This window comes from Carassius carassius, chromosome 11 (assembly GCF_963082965.1).
Source record: "Carassius carassius chromosome 11, fCarCar2.1, whole genome shotgun sequence".
Classification (NCBI taxonomy): domain Eukaryota; kingdom Metazoa; phylum Chordata; class Actinopteri; order Cypriniformes; family Cyprinidae; genus Carassius; species Carassius carassius.
Window position 1 is genome coordinate 1,999,110 of NC_081765.1, and position 25,123 is coordinate 2,024,232.

General features: G+C 40.2%; 1 protein-coding gene across 1 annotated transcript in view; it reads right to left on the minus strand.

Annotated features, from left to right (window-relative positions):
- Positions 1 to 25,123, minus strand: part of si:dkey-11f4.7 (piezo-type mechanosensitive ion channel component 2) — a 256,411-nt gene that overhangs the window by 145,883 nt on the left and 85,405 nt on the right. Inside the window, 6 exon segments of the mRNA XM_059561374.1 lie at positions 452 to 549; positions 7,987 to 8,019; positions 11,440 to 11,481; positions 12,342 to 12,509; positions 12,740 to 12,888; positions 14,531 to 14,712. Of these exon segments, the coding sequence (XP_059417357.1) occupies positions 452 to 549; positions 7,987 to 8,019; positions 11,440 to 11,481; positions 12,342 to 12,509; positions 12,740 to 12,888; positions 14,531 to 14,712 (672 nt within the window).

Consider the following 25,123-nt stretch of genomic DNA (forward strand, 5'->3'; position numbering starts at 1 on the left):
ACATGGAGATAGACAGTGCAATGGGGCTGCAATTTTGGGTATGTGGATAAGTGTATGTAAATAACTATTGTAAATATAGTGAACTGGTCTAATGAATGGGATTTCTGTTTCTCTGTTGCAAAAACTGATCTGTTTTGCTAAAAGATGACTGATTCAATATTGAATACTAATAATTGGAGTATGTGTGAGTATTCAGATTTCTGGCAATGTGGCAGGATTCAAAACTTATTTTTATTTAAAAAAAAAATTGTACCTTGGAATTCGAAAGCTTTATTTGAAGGGGAAAGAAAACATGTTCACTGAGCAAATTATTAGATAATGTTTTTTTTTTTTTTTCGAAGAACAAACACAGAAGTTCCGTAAATAGCATTTTTCTCACAGAGAGCTTGTTGCATGGATTATTTGTATGGTGATCTTAAAACCAAATTGTTCAGGTAGGAACTTGACTTACCATCATCTTCTAATTCTACTTCATGATGTTCGTCCAAGGAGGAAGATGAAATATTAATTTGATCGCCACATTTTCCATGGATCTGCCTTTCCTTCAACCTATAATGGAAAAAAAGGAACCCATAATAACACAGGTGAGGCGTGTTGTGATTTTACTACAATGTAGTTTATATGGATACATGAACACAAAATGAGGTACAGCACCATCAAGTGCCATTTACTGTTGTTATAAGATAAGAGTAAATGGGTGTTACGAACGCACACACAAAACGAGAGATCCAGTTGCAGTGTTTAATGAGGAATCCAAAATCAATCCAAAAACAGGCGAGAGGTCAAAAACAACAAAAGCAGTCCAAAAAAAAAAGAAACATGAAAAACACTAGGGAACACAAAAAAGCAGGGTGACATGAAACAAGGACTCCATGAAACAGAATGAGACAGGCTGGTTTATATGGACAGGTGAAAACGATGAAAGTGGAGACAGCTGAGTGCAATTAACAGGTGTGCAATTAACCGTGCTGAATGGGACAAAGGCTATTGGGAAATGTAGTGCCTGCAGTGGGGTGACTGTGGGGAAGTGAGACCACTAGTGGACACCCAGGGAAACACAGACCAGACACTGTGACAATGGGTTGAAAGGTTTTAGAATAACTGTAAAGTACAAGTGCAGGAAAAATAAAAATTATATATATATATATATATATATATATATATATATATATATATATATAATTCTTGCAACAAGATAGAAAAAAGCGTGTATACTTTTTTTGGACATATTAAATGTAGTGAAAATGAGAGCAAAGGTTTTTCTGTCTCCTGTAATCAGTTCATTAGGCTCTACACATTACAGAAACATAACTGTTTGCATTCCTTTGCTGCTGCTCACAAAGAGTAACTTGTTTCTTTCTCACTCCCAAAACAAAATTTACAAAATGGAAGTATGAACTCTTCAGATGGTCACTTCATGCCTCTGGAAATGGGGAGGCTGCAGATAAGACACTAAGTTTCTTATTTTTTTTCTACATAAGTTGTTCAAAAAAAAAAAAAAACATTATATATATATATCTATATATATATATATATATATATATATATATATATATATATATATATATGTTTTTTTTTTTTACATATAGACGTACAAAGCATATACTTTGAATTGTTAACCTACACTTAAAAAAAAAATATTTTACTTCTCACTGTACACCTCCTCTAGAAACACCATAATATTTTGGATGCTGTTTGATTTGAAATGATTGGCTTGGTCTCATGAGACCAGAGTATTGATTACCAGATTTCTATATATGGGTCTCAGAAAAGGTTAAATGAGTTTATTGTGCTTTGCCTACAATAGGTAGTTCCATTATCACTTCTGCAAGCTGCATCTTACTCTGTGAGAATAAACATCACTGTGAAAAAAACACTGTTCCCTGTTAAGGGAACTTTGAACTGCGTCCTCTTTAGGGGACACTATGGGGAACACCTCGTCGTGACCCGTGTCTGAAGCATACTTTGAAACACGCCAACGTGTTGGCCGGTGACAGCCTCTGACGTCACTACTGGCGCGACTATAAATACGCGCCCGTAGGACCCATCACTTATCTTCTTCGTCTTCATTGACTGTTTTGTTTGAAGCGTGCATCTGAGAAACGACCACGGTAAGAGCGATCTTTCTCTGTTTATCATGGCATCCACTAGCAAGGCGTTTAAACAGTGCGTGCATCCGTGTCAGCGTTATTTGACACCTGATGACACACACAGTCTTTGCGTCTCTTGTTTGGGCGAAGAGCACACGCGCGCAAGGTCCTTGAGGGGGTGATCTGCGTGCATTGTGAGCGTTTTTCTATGGAAAGCTCCGCTCTCGTTTGTCTCTCTTTTTGAGGAAAGAGGGACAGCCATCTGTCTCCCGCGGCTCAGGACCCGCCGCTGTTGAGGCACAGAGCAGAATGAGCTCGTGGGGATCACAGGTGGATCTCGTTGAGGAGTTTAGAGAGGGACTTTCACTTTCACGCTCTTCGGTGGCAGACGAGATTGAACTTCAGGAGGAAGATGTGTTGTCATTAATCCTTTCTGATACTGAAGTTAGTGCTCTGCTGGGTTCTACCCAGGAAGAGCAGGAGTTGTCTGAGGATGGCGAAGAAGCTGAGGCTGAGCCTTCTCAATCCTCCTGCCCTGCCTATGGGGAGCTGTTAGAGGTTATGGATCGTGCCACAGCAAAGTTAGACTTGCCATGGAAACGTACCAGCAAAATAACGCCACGAGGTCGCCTTGATGAGCGTTATTTATCTGACCATAGCCCTCCAGCCCAGGTGAGCCTTCCATTCTTGCCTGATTTACATGCAGAAGTCGAAAAAGAATGGAAGAGGCCATTTTCTTCTCACATCCATCGGTTTCAGCATACAAGTTATGCTAACATCGAGGGCATGCGTGAAAAAGGCTATGAGAAGATGCCCCTTGTAGAAGAGACGCTGGCTAGCTATCTCTTTGTGGGGGAAACATCCTCTCGTAAATCTCCCTCTTTGCCATCTAAGCCCCTCCAGGATACATTCCGCTTAAATGGCAGAGCATACGCAGCAGCAGGTCAGGCGGTGGCTTCATTGCACACGATGGCAGTGCTTCAGGCCTATCAGGCTGATCTGTTGAAGGACCTGGATAAAGGCGAGGGCCTTTCAGCTGACCAGGTGACCGAGCTGCGCCGCACCACAGACCTCTCTCTCCGTACTACCAAACAGGCCGCCTCCGCCATGGGTAGGTCTATGGCTGCCATGGTATTAACGGAGAGACATCTGTGGGTGAACCTGGCAGACATCGGGAAGAAAGAAAGGTGCTTTCTTCTCGATGCTCCGGTCTCGCCTTCTGAGCTTTTCGGTACCTCCGTCGAGACGGTGGTCGAGAAGTTCAGGGAGGCAAGGGCGCGCTCAGCTGCCTTTAAATCCTTCATTCCATGAAGGTCCAGGACTGAGCCCGAACAACATAGGGGTCCTGGCCCGTCTCGTTCTGAGTATCAAAGACGGGCACAGAAGGCTAGTGTCGCGGCTCGCGCTCCTCCCCCACCTGTGGGCAGGGGCAAGTGGGTCACGAGGAGGTAAACAGGACCTGAGGGATGTAATTCAGAAGAGGCAGCGTTCTCGTCCGAATCGGAGCGATACCTAGGTAGCTACTCATTCCTTTTGTATGTTTTTGACTTCTGCTCTTATCCTCCCTTGCCTAATTCCCCTGTAACCACCAGCTCTCCACCTGATCGAGGTTAGGTGGAAAAATTTCTCTCATAACAGTCTCATATGCTGGACCTATGATGTTTTTGGATGGTTCTGTATTCATAATAACCACCTTACTGATGGTCCGGACAATAAGGAGGCACCCCGTGAGCAGGGTTCCAGTACAGGAGGGTGGGTGAGTATGTAACCCTTTTCTGTATATACTTATGGGTTAAATTGCTGGTGGTTATGTGACTACTAACATTCTGTGAGTCTTTTTTTACAGTGCTCAGTCGTGGCATCTACTAAACACCCGTCAGCACCGACCTTCCGGCCTCGTGCTCTGGTATTAGGTGGCCGAGATCACAGGCTTCTGCGGGAGCCTCGCTGATCATCAGAACTGGCACGGCACTGCAGGAGATTTCATGAATGTCTGGCCAGGTCACCCTGAGGGGCCTCCTGGCGCTGTCACATCCAGTGGGAAGGTGGAGGTGGTAGTTACAGAATTCTTCCTGTATATACTGCCTCAGGTGATGCTCCCCTCGCCAAAGGTTTGTAAAATTGGAGCTTGCCTCTCCTGTGCGGTTCAGCGCCTCTGCAATGCTTAGGAACCTCTAAGTACACACGCTACGCTCTATGTACTTCCTAAAGTGGTAAGTGTGCACGCAAGATTCTGCACACTTTTCTGAAATCCTGTATGGTAAGGGTTACGCGCTCAGCTTCGTTCCCTTTTCGAGATGGTTAGTCCTTGGTTCCTTTGGCTCCATTCAGCCGGAGTGCATTTGTTTATACACTTCAAGCATTGCTTCCCTCAACATGAAGGGATATTGGGGCGGTTCTCGCGGTAGTTTAACAGCGGTCCCCTTTCCAGAAAGGGTCACGTGTGAGTACGTTACTCTGAATTCAGAGTTTTCCTCTAATATGAGACTGCGTTCTCTGTTTTTCACCAGAGCGCTCCACCATTAGTTCCACAGATCGAGTTGATATTCTCAAAACATATTTTTGAGATACATCATTCCATCAGTGAGCTGCTCGTTCAGAGCGCCACGAGAACCCCTCCCTAGAACAGTATTTAAAAAATCCATGCTATGGTAAGTGTGCACGTGAATTCTTTGCGCACCCTCTGAAATCCACACTGTGGTAAGTTCGCAAGCTAATGCTCTGCGTTCTTTCTAAAAATCCTTTATGGTAAGGGCTTCACGTGGTTGCTTCGTGCCCTTTCTTGAGTTGGTGAAAAGCCCCGTTCATCTTGGGCGCCACTCCATTTATGTATCTTTGAATACCTATCTACAACCCGAATTCCGGAAAAGTTGGGACGTTTTTTAAATTTTAATAAAATGAAAACTAAAGGAATTTCAAATCACATGAGCCAATATTTTATTCACAATAGAACATAGATAACGTAGCAAATGTTTAAACTGAGAAATTTTACACTTTTATCCACTTAATTAGCTCATTTAAAATTTAATGCCTGCTACAGGTCTCAAAAAAGTTGGCACGGGGGCAACAAATAGCTAAAAAAGCAAGCAGTTTTGAAAAGATTCAGCTGGGAGAACATCTAGTGATTAAGTAAATTGATATCAGGTCTGTAACATGATTAGCTATAAAAGCTTTGTCTTAGAGAAGCAGAGTCTCTCAGAAGTAAAGATGGGCAGAGGCTCTCCAATCTGTGAAAGACTGCGTAAAAAAATTTGGGAAAACTTTAAAAACAATGTTCCTCAACGTCAAATTGCAAAGGCTTTGCAAATCTCATCATCTACAGTGCATAACATCATCAAAAGATTCAGAGAAACTGGAGAAATCTCTGTGCGTAAGGGACAAGGCCGAAGACCTTTATTGGATGCCTGTGGTCTTCGGGCTCTCAGACGACACTGCATCACTCATCGGCATGATTGTGTCAATGACATTACTAAATGGGCCCAGGAATACTTTCAGAAACCACTGTCGGTAAACACAATCCGCCGTGCCATCAGCAGATGCCAACTAAAGCTCTATCATGCAAAAAGGAAGCCATATGTGAACATGGTCCAGAAGCGCCGTCGTGTCCTGTGGGCCAAGGCTCATTTAAAATGGACTATTTTAAAGTGGAATAGTGTTTTATGGTCAGACGAGTCCAAATTTGACATTCTTGTTGGGAATCACGGACGCCGTGTCCTCCGGGCTAAAGACGAGGGAGACCTTCCAGAATGTTATCAGCGTTCAGTTCAAAAGCCAGCATCTTTGATGGTATGGGGGTGCATAAGTGCATATGGTATGGGCAGCTTGCATGTTTTGGAAGGCTCTGTGAATGCTGAAAGGTATATAAAGGTTTTAGAGCAACATATGCTTCCCTCCAAACAACGTCTATTTCAGGGAAGGCCTTGTTTATTTAAGCAGGACAATGCAAAACCACATACTGCAGCTATAACAACAGCATGGCTTCGTCGTAGAAGAGTCCGGGTGCTAACCTGGCCTGCCTGCAGTCCAGATCTTTCACCTATAGAGAACATTTGGCGCATCATTAAACGAAAAATACGTCAAAGACGACCACGAACTCTTCAGCAGCTGGAAATCTATATAAGGCAAGAATGGGACCAAATTCCAACAGCAAAACTCCAGCAACTCATAGCCTCAATGCCCAGACGTCTTCAAACTGTTTTGAAAAGAAAAGGAGATGCTACACCATGGTAAACATGCCCCGTCCCAACTATTTTGAGACCTGTAGCAGAAATCAAAATTGAAATGAGCTCATTTTGTGCATAAAATTGTAAACTTTCTCAGTTTAAACATTTGCTATGTTATCTATGTTCTATTGTGAATAAAATATTGGCTCATGTGATTTGAAAGTCTTCATTTTATTAAAATTTAAAAAACGTCCCAACTTTTCCGGAATTCGGGTTGTAAGCAGGGTATGGCTACCAGGGATCTATTGAGACAGCCCTTTCAGCAAACTTGTGCGAGAGCAAGCGGTAGCCCCTGTGTGACAGGCAAGACCTTGTATAAATACTGGTTTCTTAGCCGTATCCCTTTAAAGGAATCCTTCCTGATTTCAAGCCTTTAAGCTCTACCCCGGGCCGAGGCCCTAACAAATAACTGGCTATGCAGCTTAGGCCTTTGGCCATAAGGGATAATGTCACAAACAGCCGTCTAAACATCCCAGGGGCAACTCCCATGGAAATGGTAGAGTTGGTACTTAGTGTTTGCCATGTTTTGGCCTGCACGCCCCTCAGCATGGCGGCGTGGGTATACTGTTCCCCATAGTGTCCCCTAAAGAGGACGCAGTTCGAAATTCCCTTGACAGGGAACGTCTCAGGTTACGAATGTAACAATGGTTCCCTGAAAGGGAACAAGACACTGTGTCCTCTAGCTCCCTGCCATGCTTTGGACGCAAGCTTCACGAAGAAGATAAGTGAAGGGTCCTACGAGCGCGTATTTATAGTCGCGCCGGTAGTGACGTCAGAGGCTGTTGCCGGTCAACACGTTGGCGTGTTTCAAAGTATGCTTCAGACACGGGTCACAACGAGGTGTTCCCCATAGTATCCCCTAAAGAGGACGCAGTGTCTTGTTCCCTCTCAGGGAACCATGGTTACATTCGTAACCTGAGACACTTGATTTGTATTTCTCCTGCTCCTTTTCCAGCCAAAAATCACATGCCATGCACCTATGCTATATAAACTGTTTTCCCAGTGGGATTCGCTGTTATTGGTATGTTATTGGACCTCCCAGCCATGATTAAAGCATATTCAAAGGCACTGTTTGCAGTCAGTCTGTTACAGCTGTAGGGTCGCATAGGGGAATTTCTACCACAGGTTGTACTAATTTATGTTGTGCACTGTAACTTTGGATTTCTATTCTTTTCTATTCTTTTGATTTTCTCTTGCTCATTGACTAACTGAATTAGTAAATTATTATTATAATATATTTTTTTGGCCTCAGGTTATATGTTGTTCCTAAGGGCTTTCTAATGTTCCCACTACATTTCTGACCATTCACCGTTTGTTTTTTTATTCGTTTTTTTTTCATAGTGGTTCCAATTTTGACCTTTCTTGTCCTTTCCGTATGTGTATCCTGATTGATCTTTGCATGTTCCATTAACTTTTGTGGCTTGAATAGCTCTCTAATACGGTGGTTCCCAACCACGTTCTTGGAGTACCCTCAACACTGCACATTTAGCAAGTCACCTTACACTCCTAACAAACCTTATTCCACTCATGATATTATTTGTAGAGCCCCCAAAAACTGAAAAGGGTGTGTCAGACAAAGGAGACACACAAAATGTGAAGTGTTAGGGGTACACCGGGGTACACCTATAATAAACTCTCACATGAACTTAAATTTTTGTCCAACCTTCACTCACCATTTCTTCAATTTCTCAGTGTTTTTCTTCATCCTGCAGTGAGTAAAAACAAAGTCAATGTTTATTAAAAGAGTTTTCATTGTGTAAAAAATACAAAGGTGATTTGGATGGTAAAGTATGGGGCACCATAGGATCCAATATACTATATGAATAAATAATACTCATGTTACAGTGGGCTTTATCATGATAAAAATTATTATTGATTGCTTATTAACCCTCTCGAGTCGATTAACGCGGATACGCGTTTTGAGTCATTTTCTCCTGATAACCCCGAAAAGAACTTAAATTACACTTTCAGTTTTAATCGTACAGATAAGAGCAATACATCAATCGAATCTGTAAAGGGTCTACTTTTTTTGGATATAGACATAATAACAACAAAACTTTGTGCACTTATAAAATAATTTTTTTCTGTAATGGTGCTTTCAGTAATTAATTTAATGATTTTTTTTTTACAAAACTGCTGAATTAGATATTTTCATTATTAATATCTTTTCAAATCATGGTTGTGCTTTTAGGTTTTTCCCCCCTCGAAAATAAAGTTTGATCATTTCTGTCACAGTTATGAACTTAGTTTGCTCTTTTCTGTTGTATCTCCCTGCTCTAGTTTGCACTTGTTGTGTTTTGTTTTATTATGCACCTGTCTTTCCCTCATGGGTTCCCTTCTTTAGTCTCCATCCTGAGTTGGTTATTGAACTTATGTTGCCCTGTATGCTATTGATTGCTTAGTTTTCTGGATCTCCAAAGGATATTATTATTTTTTATCATCACCCTTTTTAGTCATGCATTTATAACTGTTTATCAATAATTTATAATGCATTTGTAAACAAGTTATTTTTCATTTATTAGTGCCTTTATAGACCCTTTACAAGGGGAACCTTAATTTAAAATAATGTATGGGTGTTCAAGGTTTTCCTTTTCAAGTCCGAACCAATAGCATATTTAATTTTATTTAATTGGCACATCATGTATTTAATTTATATTAAACATTTTAGTGAATTAAGAGAGGGACAAAATGGAGGAGGGACCTAGAGCTAAGACTAAGGCCCAATCCCAATTCTATTTTATACCCCTTCCCCTTCCCCTTCCCCTTCCCCTTCCCCTACCCCTCCGCCTACCCCTTCCCCTTGTCCCTTGAAACAGAGTGTCAAGGGGTAGGGGAGAAAATATTCCCCTAACGATTGCGACACCACTACCATGACGTCACACGCCATCATTCGTCGTCTAGCTCTTACAATACACACATATACTGGTGTGCATTAGAGCCTTTAATTATCGTTCTGTATTAATGAGCTGCTGCTTACTGACACACCCACACACACACACATATCGGAAATCGCGCAGCTCACACATCCAGGAGAAAATAAACTTGTCAACGCTGCCCCACGGCTTATATTAAATACAGTTTGAATACTGAATCGCTACATTATATTTTCCAGCAGCGAGAGCATACAATCGCTGTTTTTACTCCAAAAAGATAAACGCACAGACGCGAATACACGCAACTTCCATCTCTCTCTCTCTCTCTCTGTCTCTCTCTCTCTCTCTCTCTCTCGGATAGGCAATATTTGAGAAAATGGTTTAGCGATTTCTAATTATTGGGCTACGGCAGTTATCGCCCTGATCAGATATGCTGTGGCACTATCATGCAGTCTGTAATGATATGACGTTAGCAAATATTAGTGATTTTTTCAAACATTTCTTTGAGTAACATGACCATTAATATGAACTCACAATTGAATGTAACATAAAACAAATGATTACTTTTCGTTAAAATCTTTATTTATGCCAAAAAAGCTTACATTTATGTGTCTTTTTGTTCGCTGTAGCAGCCATGTTGCCGCGATAATTCATACCCCTTCGTTTTAAGTGTGGTCTCGAAAAATCTTCGTTTGAAGGGCTATATGGCCCTTCCCCTTACCCCTTCCCCTACAACCAAAAGAGAATCGAGACACCCCTACCCCTCCACGTGAACGCGCAAAACGGAGGGGTAGGGGAAAGGGGAAGGGCTAAGGGGTAGAATTGGGATTGGGCCTAAAATTTGGGTCTGAGGTTCTAATGTGCCAATAATAGAGCACTGCCTACTAATTTATGACTAATCTATGATTATTCAGTAATAGTAGTTGCAGCATTTACTGCCATTTCACATAACATGAAAGAAACGTCAGCAGTAATTAGGGGTGTAAAGATACCCTAATGTCACAATTCAATACTGTCACAGAGATGAACCCCGTGATTCCCTCTACTGGCCAGCAGAGGGCACCCTCACCTGAATACTGACACACACGCATCCACTCAATCATCTACACTGACTACACTACATTTCCCACAAGCCCCGTCCTTGGACTCTGATCACCATCACAGGTGCTACTCATCAGGACTCTGTATATAAGCTGGACTATTACAACAGTTCTACGCGAAGTCTTGATTTGCTGTGTCTGTCATTTCTGAGCGTTACTACCAGTGTTTGATTTCCTGTTACCGACCCTGTTTGATCTCCTCTACGTACCTTTGCTGCCTACCTACCGACCCTTGCTTGTTTACTGGATTTTGATTCTCTGTTCTCCCTACGTTGCTGATTTTGCTGGTATTGACCATTGCCTGCATATGGATCCCATGTCGAGTTCTGGATCATTACAAATACATATCATGATACTGAACTCACAACACAATATTATTGCGATACTCCAAGACTTATGTAAAAAGGTTAACAGAAAATGTTAATTAAATTTGGTATTGCATTGGGGGTGTAAATTAATAGGTTTGGCTGTTAACTTAATGCACAGAACAATGGTGAAACCAGAATAAAAATATTCATGATTCTGATGCTTAAAATACAGAATTATTTTAGATGAATAAGCTTCCACTCTGTCACTGACTTTCATGTGACATGTGCATGTCATGTGACATATTTAAAAATTTAGGCCACTTTTTACTGGTAACATAAGATATTTGGCATTGCCAGGACCCACACATATCCCCCATTGCATTAGTATACATCATATTATTAAACATTATAAATATAGTAAGTTCATGTAGTTTTTTTGCACACAGTAATTTTCATTTTTGGGGATTTTTACACAAGATTGTCATTATACATCACACACACACACACACACACACACACACACACACACACACACACACACACACACACACACATACATACATATATATATATATATATATATATATATATATATACATTTTGTATTGAGTTATATTGTGACATAATATATTGTTACACCCCTAGAAGTGATAAGTCAGGGGCACAATACTAAAATAAATTCAGAGAATTGCTGTATATGTTTGTACTCATAATAGGCCTATTTCCCATGCTAAACCAATATAGGGGGGAAAAAAACCTAGCATTTTCTCTGAAACCTAAGTACAACAATATAAAAAATGGTAATAATTTAAACTAAAGCTTTTGCAAGAGGTCAAAATACTCACATATCAAAAATCACCTTCAGTGTTTCCTTTAGGTCTTCTTCTCTGAAATTATATCATAAGATATTAATATAATTATGTTTCAAAGAATGAACCATTAAAAGATGTGTACTGCACTTGCTGCCTTGCCTTGTATAGCCCTGACATGTCTGGATATTCTCTGTCTTTCTGTGCCAGACACTGTGTGTTCCCCTAATGGCTAGTTTTGACTTGTTTTTGTTTAGAATTTAAATAAAGGCCAATTATTGCCCCATTTGAGTCCTTGCCTCATCCCTCAACACCAAACCTGACAAACACAGCAATTCTTCACATACTGAATGGAAGCTGTAGAGTAGTATGCAGGGACATAGACTTGCAGAGCCGGGTGTCCAGTCCTGTTCTTGTAGGGTCACTATATTGCAGAATTTAACTCAAAACTTAATAAAACCAACTTATTGAGGTCTTCATTATCACTAGAAACTTCCAGGCAAGTAATGTAGGTTGGGGCAGACCGGCATAAACTCTGGAGTACACTGGCCCTCTAGGACCAGGACTAGATAGCCATGGTCTCCAGGAACAGGCCTGGGAAACGCTGCTCAACAGCAATTACCATTTTGTATGTCTTCCATATCTAATGCACCTGAACTTTAGTAGAGACTGAAAGACCTGAATTGTATGTGTTCGATAAGGGAGACATACAAAACGTAAAGTGATGGAAGGCCTCCAGGACAGGTTTGAAAACCCCTGTTTTAAGCAAGTTACAAGATTAAACTAGATTGCCCTTATTGCCCTTATTATAATTAACAAAGGGCTGAATGTAGTGAAGTTTTTAATCTGATGTTAAATATAAACTTTCCTGAGTTTGGTTATAATTTCCAAAGGACAAAGATGAAGATGTATTTGTGTGTCTGACTATTTTTACACACCTGTTAATTCTGTTCCTTGTCAGTACCGTCTTAAGATTAGTTAAAGACAGGAAATCACAGTTGAAATAGTGCAGCTGAAGGATGCAGGCCAAAAGGAAGAAGGCTGGCTGTAAGATTTGTGCAAATAGTTCAATAGTGTCAAACTGTTCTAGGCCAATGTCTCGCAACCTGACAAAGAGTAAACACATGGACTTCATATCAATAGTCTGTCTCATAAATATACTTACATGCTATATGAGTGAAAGCAGAATCATTTTTGAATAGGGTCAGGAATTAACAGGTAAAGTTCAAAGGTAAATGTCCCTGAAATCAATTTAATTAGATAAATATTACACCCACATGCCACTGTTTCTGAATTATGACACATTTTGTTTATGTGTCAACATACCAGTACTTACCTCTCCTCTGGTATGCCTAGTATCTGTTGCAACAGGTTACAGACACTTTTAAACTGGTACACGTAGATCAGGATCAACACTAGCATTGAGTATCCAACCACTACCACCCAGAAATGCTTCAATAGACTTCTCCATACTTCATAATGTACCTGGACACAGCAGTTATTTCAATATTGAAGTCAAATTGAATCCACAAACCATTTTTTTTCAGAATATTTTGTAGATTTTTACTATTGTTGCGATTAATATGATGATTCTTGATGTCTTTATGTGTCTGAATGACTCTGTCAAAACATCTTCTGCATTATGGCTATAAAATGTTATAAAATCGCAGCACTGCAGGAGTTAAAATTAATAACTAATACTAAATCACTTAATCAGAGAAAAGTCCTTGGTTGGTATCGGTCCACGTTAGTGAAAAGCACCTTTGAAGCACTGCTTTGTGAATCTTCAAAATCTTTGTGAATCATTTGATTCGAAACGGTTCAGAGCACATATCAAACTGCCAAAGTCATGTGATTTCAGTAAATAATGCTTTTTTTTTTCTTTTTTTTCTCAATGGTTTTGCCGACTGGTGAGCAATAATCTCTGTGAATCTGTGAATCATGCCAATTGCTTTGCAAAATGATTCACTGTTTTGAAGCGATTAAAACACCTCACGTTGGAGACACCTGCTGGTCAAAGCTGTGTAAATAAAATAAAAACTCATGCATAAAAACATTTTACAAATAACAAATACAAAAACATTGCAAATGTTTTATTGAAAGTATAATACATTAAATAATAAAATACCATTAAATATGAGTTGTCTGTAAATTATTTGTTTTTCAAAATAATTATTAATTTGCAGGGCTTGTTTTGTTTGTTTTATGGAGAGTTTGTCTAAACAGGGCAATAAGAGACTTACTACAACCCATCCTTTTAAGTGAACAAATGTCTCACTAAAATGTCTACAAATCAATCAAACTGATAAGAGATCAAATAAAAAGCATAGACACTGGTTCAATAGTTTGCCACTGATTTGCAATCTCAATGAACTTGCATGATTCATGGGTTCACAGAAATCATCGCAGTGCTATAGAAGTGCCCATCACTACTGTGAATTTTCAGCTCAAAAGCTCTCAAGCGTCAGCTTCAGCTCTCAAGGTAGGCTACTACTACTACAAAAAAAAAAAATCTAATTAGTAATGTTTCAAATTACATTAAAGTAGTTTACATTAGCTTTTCTTAAAATATTTAAAAAAAAAATGAAAAAATAAAATGTTAACACACTTTGCCTCCATGTCTGAAGGGGGAAAACAATCTATAGAAATATTTTAATGAATATATGCTTTATATACTCTGCTTCCTCTCCAGGGGGTCTATGAAATACTATTTAGATAAAAAAAAATATATATATATATATATATATATACCGCTCAAAAAAAGAAGGGAACACTTAAGTAACACATCCTACAGTAGATCTAAATGAATGAAAAGTCTTATTAAATACTTTGGAGTTACATTGTGTTGTTTAAGTGTTTTTATCAGTGTTTTTATCCCTTTATTTATTTATTTATTTATTTTAGCAGTATGTATGTATATATATATATATATATATAGTTAACCAAAACCATGAAATAAATTTACATTTCTCTCTGCCAGACAAAGCAGTGACATGATAAACCTAGTGTAATAGTTTTTCATTTAGAAACTTGGTTGTTTTCTTAAGGAAAGATATGAGCATTTTTATGTCAGAGACTCTGTAGGTTGGTTGAGAATATGGATCAGGAACAGATGGTGTCAGCTTACCTCATACAGAACCACACAGAAGAGGAATAAGCAGATATAGAGGATTTTGAAGACTGCTACTTTGTCAGAGAAACTGACAAAGAAGAACATAAAGCAGCAACAGAAGATCCAGTACTTCACCAAAATGCCTTTGATTAATACTCCCAACAAAATCATCATTTGAGAGGTATGACCGATGTCACCTGTAATAGAAAGATACACATTTCTACATTATATTACTTATTTGGAAATTGAGATAATGTGTTATATTTTCAAAAAACATAAAGAACATAGATAATACTGTGTCCTCAAATGTTGCTAAACCATCTGGAAAGCAACACAAGATTTTAAGCAAGCCAAAATATCTACTAGCTTAGACCATCATAAACCAACAATGAGCTGTTACACAATGAACAACAAGCCATGTGCTCAACAAACAGACACAGTGACCTCTGGTGGTCAAGGCACACCAGCTGAATGCTGTTACATGACCAGCAAACTACCTTGAGCTTTTTTTTTTATTATTAAAAATACTTGATTGAGATGTCTGAGATGATATGTATATATAACTTTGAAGCACAAAATATCAAGCAAATATACATGATACACAGAGCTGTGTATTCTGCTTTGTTTCTGAAATAATTGTAAAAACTAAATAAACTATTTCTGGTGAAACAGAGGCAGGGCTGGGTAATCCATTCAATATTGAAGTATTAATTTTGTTGAATGAATGAGGTCACTGAATAATGTTACTGCTTTGAAGTAATCTGTACTGTATAAAGTGCTATGTAAATAAAGTTCACTTGACTGTTTCCAGTTTCCCATTCCCATCACTTGTTATTTGATGAATGTTTTCAACTTAATTACATTAAACTGTCCATGATGTAAACCACTCAGAGACCACATGCAGTTGTCAGACGATTCTCTAATTTCGTTATATTAGAGAACGTACTCAGTTACTTAACATAACCTTGGTTCCCTGAGATACAGGAACGAGTACTGCGTCTCGCTAGAAACAAGCCTTTTTTCTCCTGAACTGAAGCCATTTTCATTCATACAGTAAAACTGCACGGCCAGTGGAACGTGTAGTGTATTACAAAACGAACCAATGGCTAGGCAGCGAAGCTGCACGAGCCTATGGCGACGAAACCCACCAAGCCTGCCAAAGCCCAGCAGAATGGGCGGAGGTGCTTTGGCTATATAAGCAGGTGTTCGCCACAGCATTCTCAGATTTTTTACTTCTTCAGCGACAACTATGTCTCTACGCTTATTCGAAGCCGCTTTCAGATGAATACACCTTCGCAGCTGGAATCGAGACCTCTCAGCACAGCTGACCTGCTTCTCTGTCGCAACAGTGATGCAGCAGTTCAGGTCCATTTACCCTGCTGGCCACTGGCAGCTTCTAATTTGTGTGTGTGTGTCACTGTGTCTGCGCTCACAGATGGGCTGGTTATATCACAAAAGCAGTCTGCCCCTGATTGTTCGTAGAAGGCAGCCCAGCCTTCCCAGTCTCATGTTTCTCCACCTGTTTACCATCGGAGGAAGCAACAATGAGTTGGTACACATCGAGCATGCTTAATCTGCCAGTATGTGTTACAAAGGAGGATCAATGCACATCATTATACAAGCAGCTTAATCCTCCCAGACAGATCAAAGCAAACACGGGCAGCTTCACATTTGTGGGTGTGTCGCTTAAATAAAGTAGAGTACTCTTTTCCAGAGTATGCTGTGACTATGATTATTATCACTGAGAACTTCAAATTTGACATGTCTGGACCACGCCCACACTGAAGCAGCATGCATGGGAGCTTACTGCTCTGCTATGACAGCATTAAATGTAGGGAAGCATTTTCAGGGAAATCAAATTTCCTCTTCTGAGTGTGGGGTCCCCATATGGTGACCAGCCTCTTAATTTAATCCAACCCCTTGTCATACAGTTTTAGGCCAAACTTGGTGTTAGAGACAAATGGGGTTATTCACTGCAATTCAGTCGAATACACACAATTCACAACCTGATGAATTTGCTGGTGTCATGAGCCATAGAAATGGTTCACCCAGTTATATTATCTATATTATGATCACTGATCATAATATAGATGTACTCTGTTTGACAGAAACCTGGCTAAAACCTGATGATTACATTATTTTAAATGAGTCCACCCCCAAGATTACTGTTATAAACATGAGCCACGTCTAAAAGGCAACGGTGGAGGTGTTGCTTCAATTTATAACAACGTTTTCAGGATTTCTCAGAGGGCAGGCTTCAAGTATAACTCGTTTGAGGTAATGGTGCTTCATATAACATTATCCAGAGAAACAAATGTTAATGATATATCCCCTGTTATGTTTGTACTGGCTACTGTATACAGGCCACCAGGGCACCATACAGACTTTATTAAAGAGTTTGGTGATTTTACATCCGAGTTAGTTCTGGCTGCAGATAAAGTCTTAATAGTTGGTGATTTTAATATCCATGTTGATAATGAAAGAGATGTATTGGGATGTCAATGTCAATGTCAATGTCACCTTTATTTATATAGCGCTTTAAACAAAATACATTGCGTCAAAGCAACTGAACAACATTCATTAGGAAGACAGTGTCAATAATGCAAAAATGATAGTTAAAGGCAGTTCATCATTGGATTCAGTTATGTCATCTCTGTTCAGTTAAATAGTGTCTGTGCATTTATTTGCAATCAAGTCAACGATATTGCTGTAGATGAAGTGTCCCCAACTAAGCAAGCCAGAGGTGACAGCGGCAAGGAACCGAAACTCCATCGGTGACAGAATGGAGAAAAAAACCTTGGGAGAAACCAGGCTCAGTTGGGGGGCCAGTTCTCCTCTGACCAGACTGCAGCAAAGTCAGATAGTGCAGAAGAATCATCTGTTTCCTGTGGTCTTGTCCTGGGGCTCCTCTGAAACAAGGTCTTTACAGGGGATCTGTATCTGGGGCTCTAGTTGTCCTGGTCTCCGCTGTCTTTCAGGGATGTAGAGGTCCTTTCTAGGTGCTGATCCAGCATCTGGTCTGGATACGTACTGGATCCGGGTGACTGCAGTGACCCTCTGATCTGGAAACAGACTGGATCTGGTGGCCACGGTGACCTCGGAACAAGAGAGAAACAGACAAATATTAGATTAGATGCCATTCTTCTAATGATGTAGCAAGTACATAGGTTGTTATGGGAAGTGTTTCCGGTTCCGGTTTACCTAATTAATGCTGCCTAAAAATCCTTTAACGGATTTGGATAATAAAAGCATATTAGTATGTTATGTGTATGCCAGGTTAAAGAGATGGGTCTTTAATCTAGATTTAAACTGCAAGAGTGTGTCTGCCTCCCGAACAATGTTAGGTAGGTTATTCCAGAGTTTGGGCGCCAAATAGGAAAAGGATCTGCCGCCTGCAGTTGATTTTGATATTCTAGGTATTATCAAATTGCCTGAGTTTTGAGAACGTAGCGGACGTAGAGGATTATAATGTAAAAGGAGCTCATTCAAATACTGAGGTGCTAAACCATTCAGGGCTTTATAAGTAATAAGCAATATTTTAAAATCTATGCGATGCTTGATAGGGAGCCAGTGCAGTGTTGACAGGACCGGGCTAATATGGTCATACTTCCTGGTTCTAGTAAGAACTCTTGCTGCTGCATTTTGGACTAGCTGTAGTTTATTTACTAAGCGTGCAGAACAACCACCCAATAAAGCATTACAATAATCTAACCTTGAGGTCATAAATGCTTGGATTAACATTTCTGCATTTGACATTGAGAGCATAGGCCGTAATTTAGATATATTTTTGAGATGGAAAAATGCAGTTTTACAAATGCTAGAAACGTGGCTTTCTAAGGAAAGATTGCGATCAAGTAGCACACCTAGGTTCCTAACTGATGACGAAGAATTGACAGAGCAACCATCAAGTCTTAGACAGTGTTCTAGGTTATTACAAGCAGAGTTTTTAGGTCCTATAATTAACACCTCTGTTTTTTCAGAATTTAGCAGTAAGAAATTACTCGTCATCCAGTTTTTTATATCGACTATGCAATCCGTTAGTTTTTCAAATTGGTGTGTTTCACCGGGCTGCGAAGAAATATAGAGCTGAGTATCATCAGCATAACAGTGAAAGCTAACACCATGTTTCCTGATGATATCTCCCAAGGGTAACATATAAAGCGTGAAGAGTAGCGGCCCTAGTACTGAGCCTTGAGGTACTCCATACTGCACTTGTGATCGATAGGATACATCTTCATTCACTGCTACGAACTGATGGCGGTCATATAAGTACGATTTAAACCATGCTAATGCACTTCCACTGATGCCAACAAAGTATTCAAGTCTATGCAAAAGAATGTTGTGGTCAATTGTGTCAAACGCAGCACTAAGATCCAATAAAACTAATAGAGAGATACACCCACGATCAGATGATAAGAGCAGATCATTTGTAACTCTAAGAAGAGCAGTCTCAGTACTGTGATACGGTCTAAATCCTGACTGGAAATCCTCACATATACCATTTTTCTCTAAGAAGGAATATAATTGTGTGGATACCATCTTTTCTAGTATTTTGGACAGAAAAGGGAGATTCGAGATTGGTCTATAATTAACTAGTTCTTTGGGGTCAAGTTGTGGTTTTTTGATGAGAGGCTTAATAACAGCCAGTTTGAAGGTTTTGGGGACATGTCCTAATGACAATGAGGAATTAATAATAGTCAGAAGAGGATCTATGACTTCTGGAAGCACCTCTTTCAGGAGCTTAGATGGTATAGGGTCTAACATACATGTTGTTGGTTTAGATGATTTAACAAGTTTATACAATTCTTCCTCTCCTATGGTAGAGAATGAGTGGAACTGTTCCTCAGGGGGTCTATAGTGCACTGTCTGATGTGATACTGTAGCTGACGGCTGAATGGTTGCAATTTTATCTCTAATAGTATCGATTTTAGAAGTAAAGTAGTTCATAAAGTCATTACTGCTGTGGTGTTGGGAAATGTCAACACTTGTTGAGGCTTTATTTTTCGTTAATTTAGCCACTGTATTGAATAAATACCTGGGGTTATGTTTGTTTTCTTCTAAAAGAGAAGAAAAGTAATCGGATCTAGCAGTTTTTAATGCTTCTCTGTAGGATATGTTACTTTCCCGCCAAGCAATACATCAAATTTGATAATTTGATAATACCTCTAGTTTTGTTTTCCTCCAGCTGCGCTCCATTTTTCGGGCTGCTCTCTTTAGGGTGCGAGTATGGTCATTATACCATGGTGTCAAACTGTTTTCCTTAACCTTCCTTAAGCGTAAAGGAGCAACTTTATTTAAAGTGCTAGAAAAGAGAGAGTCCATAGTTTCTGTTACATCATCAAGTTGTTCTGAGGTTTTGGATATGCTAAGGAATTTGGATACATCAGGAAGATAACTTGAAGATAAGTAGAATTTACAATTTTGGCTATATGAATTTTGCAAAGAACTAAATAATGATCTGAGATATTATCACTTGGCTGAATAATTTCAACACCATCAACATCAATTCCATGTGACAGTATTAAATCTAGAGTATGATTTCGACAATGAGTAGGTCCTGAAACGTGTTGTCTAACACCAATAGAGTTCAGAATGTCTATAAATGCTGATCCCAATGCATCGTTTTCATTATCAACATGGATATTAAAATCACCAACTATTAAAACTTTATCTGCAGCCAGAACTAACTCAGATGTAAAATCACCAAACTCTTTAATAAAGTCTGGGATCAGCATTTATAGACATTCTGAACTCTATTGGTGTTAGACAACACGTTTCAGGACCTACTCATTGTCGAAATCATACTCTAGATTTAATACTGTCACATGGAATTGATGTTGATGGTGTTGAAATTATTCAGCCAAGTGATGATATCTCAGGTCATTATTTAGTTCTGTGCAAACTTCATATAGCCAAAATTGTAAATTCTACTTCTTGTTACAAGTATGGAAGAACCATCACTTCTAACACAAAAGACTGCTTTTTAAGTTATCTTCCTGATGTAACCAAATTCCTTAGCATATCCAAAACCTCAGAACAACTTGATGATGTAACAGAAACTATGGACTCTCTCTTTTCTAGCCCTTTAAATAAAGTTGCTCCTTTACGCTTAAGGAAGGTTAAGGAAAACAGTTTGACACCATGGTATAATGAGCATACTCGCACCCTAAAGAGAGCAGCCCGAAAAATGGAGCGCAGCTGGAGGAAAACAAAACTAGAGGTATTTCGTATTGCTTGGCGGGAAAGTAACATATTCTACAGAAAAGCATTAAAAACTGCTAGATCCGATTACTTTTCTTCTCTTTTAGAAGAAAACAAACATAACCCCAGGTATTTATTCAATACAGTGGCTGAATTAACGAAAAATAAAGCCTCAACAAGTGTTGACATTTCCCAACACCACAGCAGTAATGACTTTATGAACTACTTTACTTCTAAAATTGATACTATTAGAGATAAAATTGCAACCATTCAGCCGTCAGCTACAGTATCACATCAGACAGTGCACTATAGACCCCCTGAGGAACAGTTCCACTCATTCTATACCATAAGAGAGGAAGAATTGTATAGACTTGTTAAATCATCTAAACCAACAACATGTATGTTAGACCCTATACCATCTAAGCTCCTAAAAGAGGTGCTTCCAGAAGTCATAGATCCTCTTCTGACTATTATTAATTCCTCATTGTCATTAGGATATGTCCCCAAAACCTTCAAACTGGCTGTTATTAAGCCTCTCATCAAAAAACCACAACTTGACCCCAAATAACTAGTTAATTATAGACCATCTCGAATCTCGAAACTCCCTTTTCTGTCCAAGATACTAGAAATGGTGGTATCCACACAATTATATTCCTTCTTAGAGAAAAAATGGTATATGTGAGGATTTCCAGTCAGAATTTAGACCGTATCATAGTACTGAGACTGCTCTCCTTAGAGTTACAAATGATCTGCTCTTATCATCTGATCGTGGGTGTATCTCTCTGTTAGTTTTATTGGATCTTAGTGCTGCGTTTGACACAATTGACCACAACATTCTTTTGCATAGACTTGAACACTTTGTTGGCATCAGTGGAAGTGCATTAGCATGGTTTAAATCGTACTTATATGACCACCATCAGTTCGTAGCAGTGAATGAAGATGTATCCTATCGATCACAAGTGCAGTATGGAGTACCTCAAGGCTCAGTACTAGGGCCGCTACTCTTCACGCTTTATATGTTACCCTTGGGAGATATCATCAGGAAACATGGTGTTAGCTTTCACTGTTATGCTGATGATACTCAGCTCTATATTTCTTCGCAGCCCGGTGAAACACACCAATTTGAAAAACTAATGGATTGCATAGTCGATATAAAAAACTGGATGACGAGTAATTTCTTACTGCTAAATTCTGAAAAAACAGAGGTGTTAATTATAGGACCTAAAAACTCCGCTTGTAATAACCTAGAACACTGTCTAAGACTTGATGGTTGCTCTGTCAATTCTTCGTCATCAGTTAGGAACCTAGGTGTGCTATTTGATCGCAATCTTTCCTTAGAAAGCCACGTTTCTAGCATTTGTAAAACTGCATTTTTCCATCTCAAAAATATATCTTAATTACGGCCTATGCTCTCAATGTCAAATGCAGAAATGTTAATCCATGCATTTATGACCTAAAGGTTAGATTATTGTAATGCTTTATTGGGTGGTTGTTCTGCACGCTTAGTAAACAAACTACAGCTAGTCCAAAATGCAGCAGCAAGAGTTCTTACTAGAACCAGGAAGTATGACCATATTAGCCCGGTCCTGTCAACACTGCACTGGCTCCCTATCAAGCATCGTATAGATTTTAAAATATTGCTTATTACTTATAAAGCCCTGAATGGTTTAGCACCTCAGTATTTGAATGAGCTCCTTTTACATTATAATCCTCTACATCCGCTACGTTCTCAAAACTCAGGCAATTTGATAATACCTAGAATATCAAAATCAACTGCAGGCGGCAGATCCTTTTCCTATTAGGCGCCTAAACTCTGGAATAACCTACCTAACATTGTTCGGGAGGCAGACACACTCTTGCAGTTTAAATCTAGATTAAAGACCCATCTCTTTAACCTGGCATACACATAACATATTAATATGCTTTTATTATCCAAATCCGTTAAAGGATTTTTAGGCTGCATTAATTAGGTAAACCGGAACCGGAAACACTTCCCATAACACCCTATGTACTTGCTACATCATTAGAAGAATGGCATCTACGCTAATATTTGTCTCTTTCTCTCTTGTTCCGAGGTCACCGTGGCCACCAGATCCAGTCTGTGTCCAGATCAGAGGGTCACTGCAGTCACCCGGATCCAGTACGTATCCAGACCAGATGCTGGATCAGCACCTAGAAAGGACCTCTACATCCCTGAAAGACAGCGGAGACCAGGACAACTAGAGCCCCAGATACAGATCCCCTGTAAAGACCTTGTCTCAGAGGAGCACCAGGACAAGACCACAGGAAACAGATGATTCTTCTGCACAATCTGACTTTGCTGCAGCCTGGAATTGAACTACTGGTTTCGTCTGGTCAGAGGAGAACTGGCCCCCCAACTGAGCCTGGTTTCTCCCAAGGTTTTTTTCTCCATTCTGTCACCGATGGAGTTTCGGTTCCTTGCCGCTGTCGCCTCTGGCTTGCTTAGTTGGGGACACTTCATCTACAGCAATATCATTGACTTGATTGCAAATAAATGCACAGACACTATTTAACTGAACAGAGATGACATAACTGAATCCAATGATGAACTGCCTTTAACAATCATTTTTGCATTATTGACACTGTTTTCCTAATGAATGTTGTTCAGTTGCTTTGACGCAATGTATTTTGTTTAAAGCGCTATATAAATAAAGGTGACTTTGACTTTGACTTCAGAGTGAGTCAGGCTTCCACAGCATCTACTGCCTCATTCCCCGCACCCCCCCCCCCCCCCCCACAAAAAAAGATGGTGGCCTCTGGCCCATCCTTGATCTCAGACACCTGAATCATGCCCTTATGAAAAAGTCATTCAGGATGACTACGTTGGAACAAATCCTTGCGCAAATTTGCTGAAGAGACTGGTTTTTTTCACCGGATGCATACTTCTGGCCCCCTACACTTTTACAAAGTACATGAACGCAGCTCTCTCCTCTTGGAGACAGATGGGAAACCACATTCTCAGCTACGCTGATGACTGGCTCCTTCTGGCCCAGTCAGTGGCAGAATTAATATCACACAGGACCATCCTCATTAGCCACCTGGAGTGCCATGATCTCAGGGTCAATTTTGGCCACTGGTCAAAGGCAGAAAAAGGGCATCCACATCAACTGCCTGGAGATGCTAGCAGTATGTTTAGCCTGTCAGTTCTTTCTGCCAGTCCTAAAAGGACACCATGTGTTAATGAAATCGGACAACATGTCTGTGGTGTCCCACATGAATTGCAAGGGAGGCCTCTCATCAAAGCATCTCTTCAGAGCTCACTGAGAGCAACACATATGCTGGGCAAATTGATGCAAGGAGCGGACATGTTAATAAGGAGCAATGTTCCCTCAGGGGAGTGGATGCTCCATCTGCAAACGGTTCAGAGGATCTGGGAGATCTTCGGCAAATCCGAGCCTGTTCTGCTGAGATCGAATCTCCTTTCTCAAGCGGATGAGACAACATGGCACCCTCGGCCTGAACTATGGGCCCTGCATCTCTGGCTGGTTGACAGTTGCCTTCCAGCCTCCCATAGTGAGTTCTGAACACAATTTTGGAGGCTAGAGCCCTGTCTACGAGCTGCCTCTATGCCTTAAAGTGTTCTAGTTTCTCCACTTGGAGTCTAAACCATGGCAAAGACCCTCAGACTACCAATTTGACAAGATTTGTTGTCATTTTTGCAAGAGTTGCTGGATAAGGGATGCTCCCCATCCGCTCTCAAAGTCTATGTGGTGGCCTTGATGGCTCCCTATGCCCTTATCAAGGGCCGATCTGTGGGCAGACACAGCGCGGTCAGCCGTTTTCTGAGGGGTGACAGAAGGCTGAATCCGCCTCTTCCCTCTGTCCCTTCATGGTATTCACCCACGGTGCACACCCTCGAGATTCCACAATCTGCCAGCATTCAGTTGTTATCACTGAACACTTTCCTGCTTCTAGCACTGGCATCAGCAAAGTGAATAGGGCACCTGCAGGTGCTCTCTATTAGCCTTGCCTGCCTGGAATCTTGACCTAATGAAACTAAGTTGTCCTGAAACCAAGGCACGGTTATGTACCTAAGGTCATTACGCTCTCTGCGCTTCCTCCCTCTGAAGAGGACAGTGATCCATTTATGCTCTGCCCAGTTAGAGCTCTGAGAATCTATATTGAGCATTCCGCCCCCTATAGGCAGTAGGAACAACTTTGTCTGCTTCATCTCACTAGCATACTCTTCCTTGGGCCTTTAATGCCCCATTGGAGTACAGGCCCACTCGACTAGCAACATCGCCGCATCTTCGGCATGGCCCAGTTGGTCCATTGTGGATATTTGTGAGGCAGCCGGCTGGGACTCGCCATCCACATTTGCAAGATTTTAAAACCTGGAATTCCTGCCCTTACAGGCCAGTGTCCTTTCCACTTAAGTGACCTGCA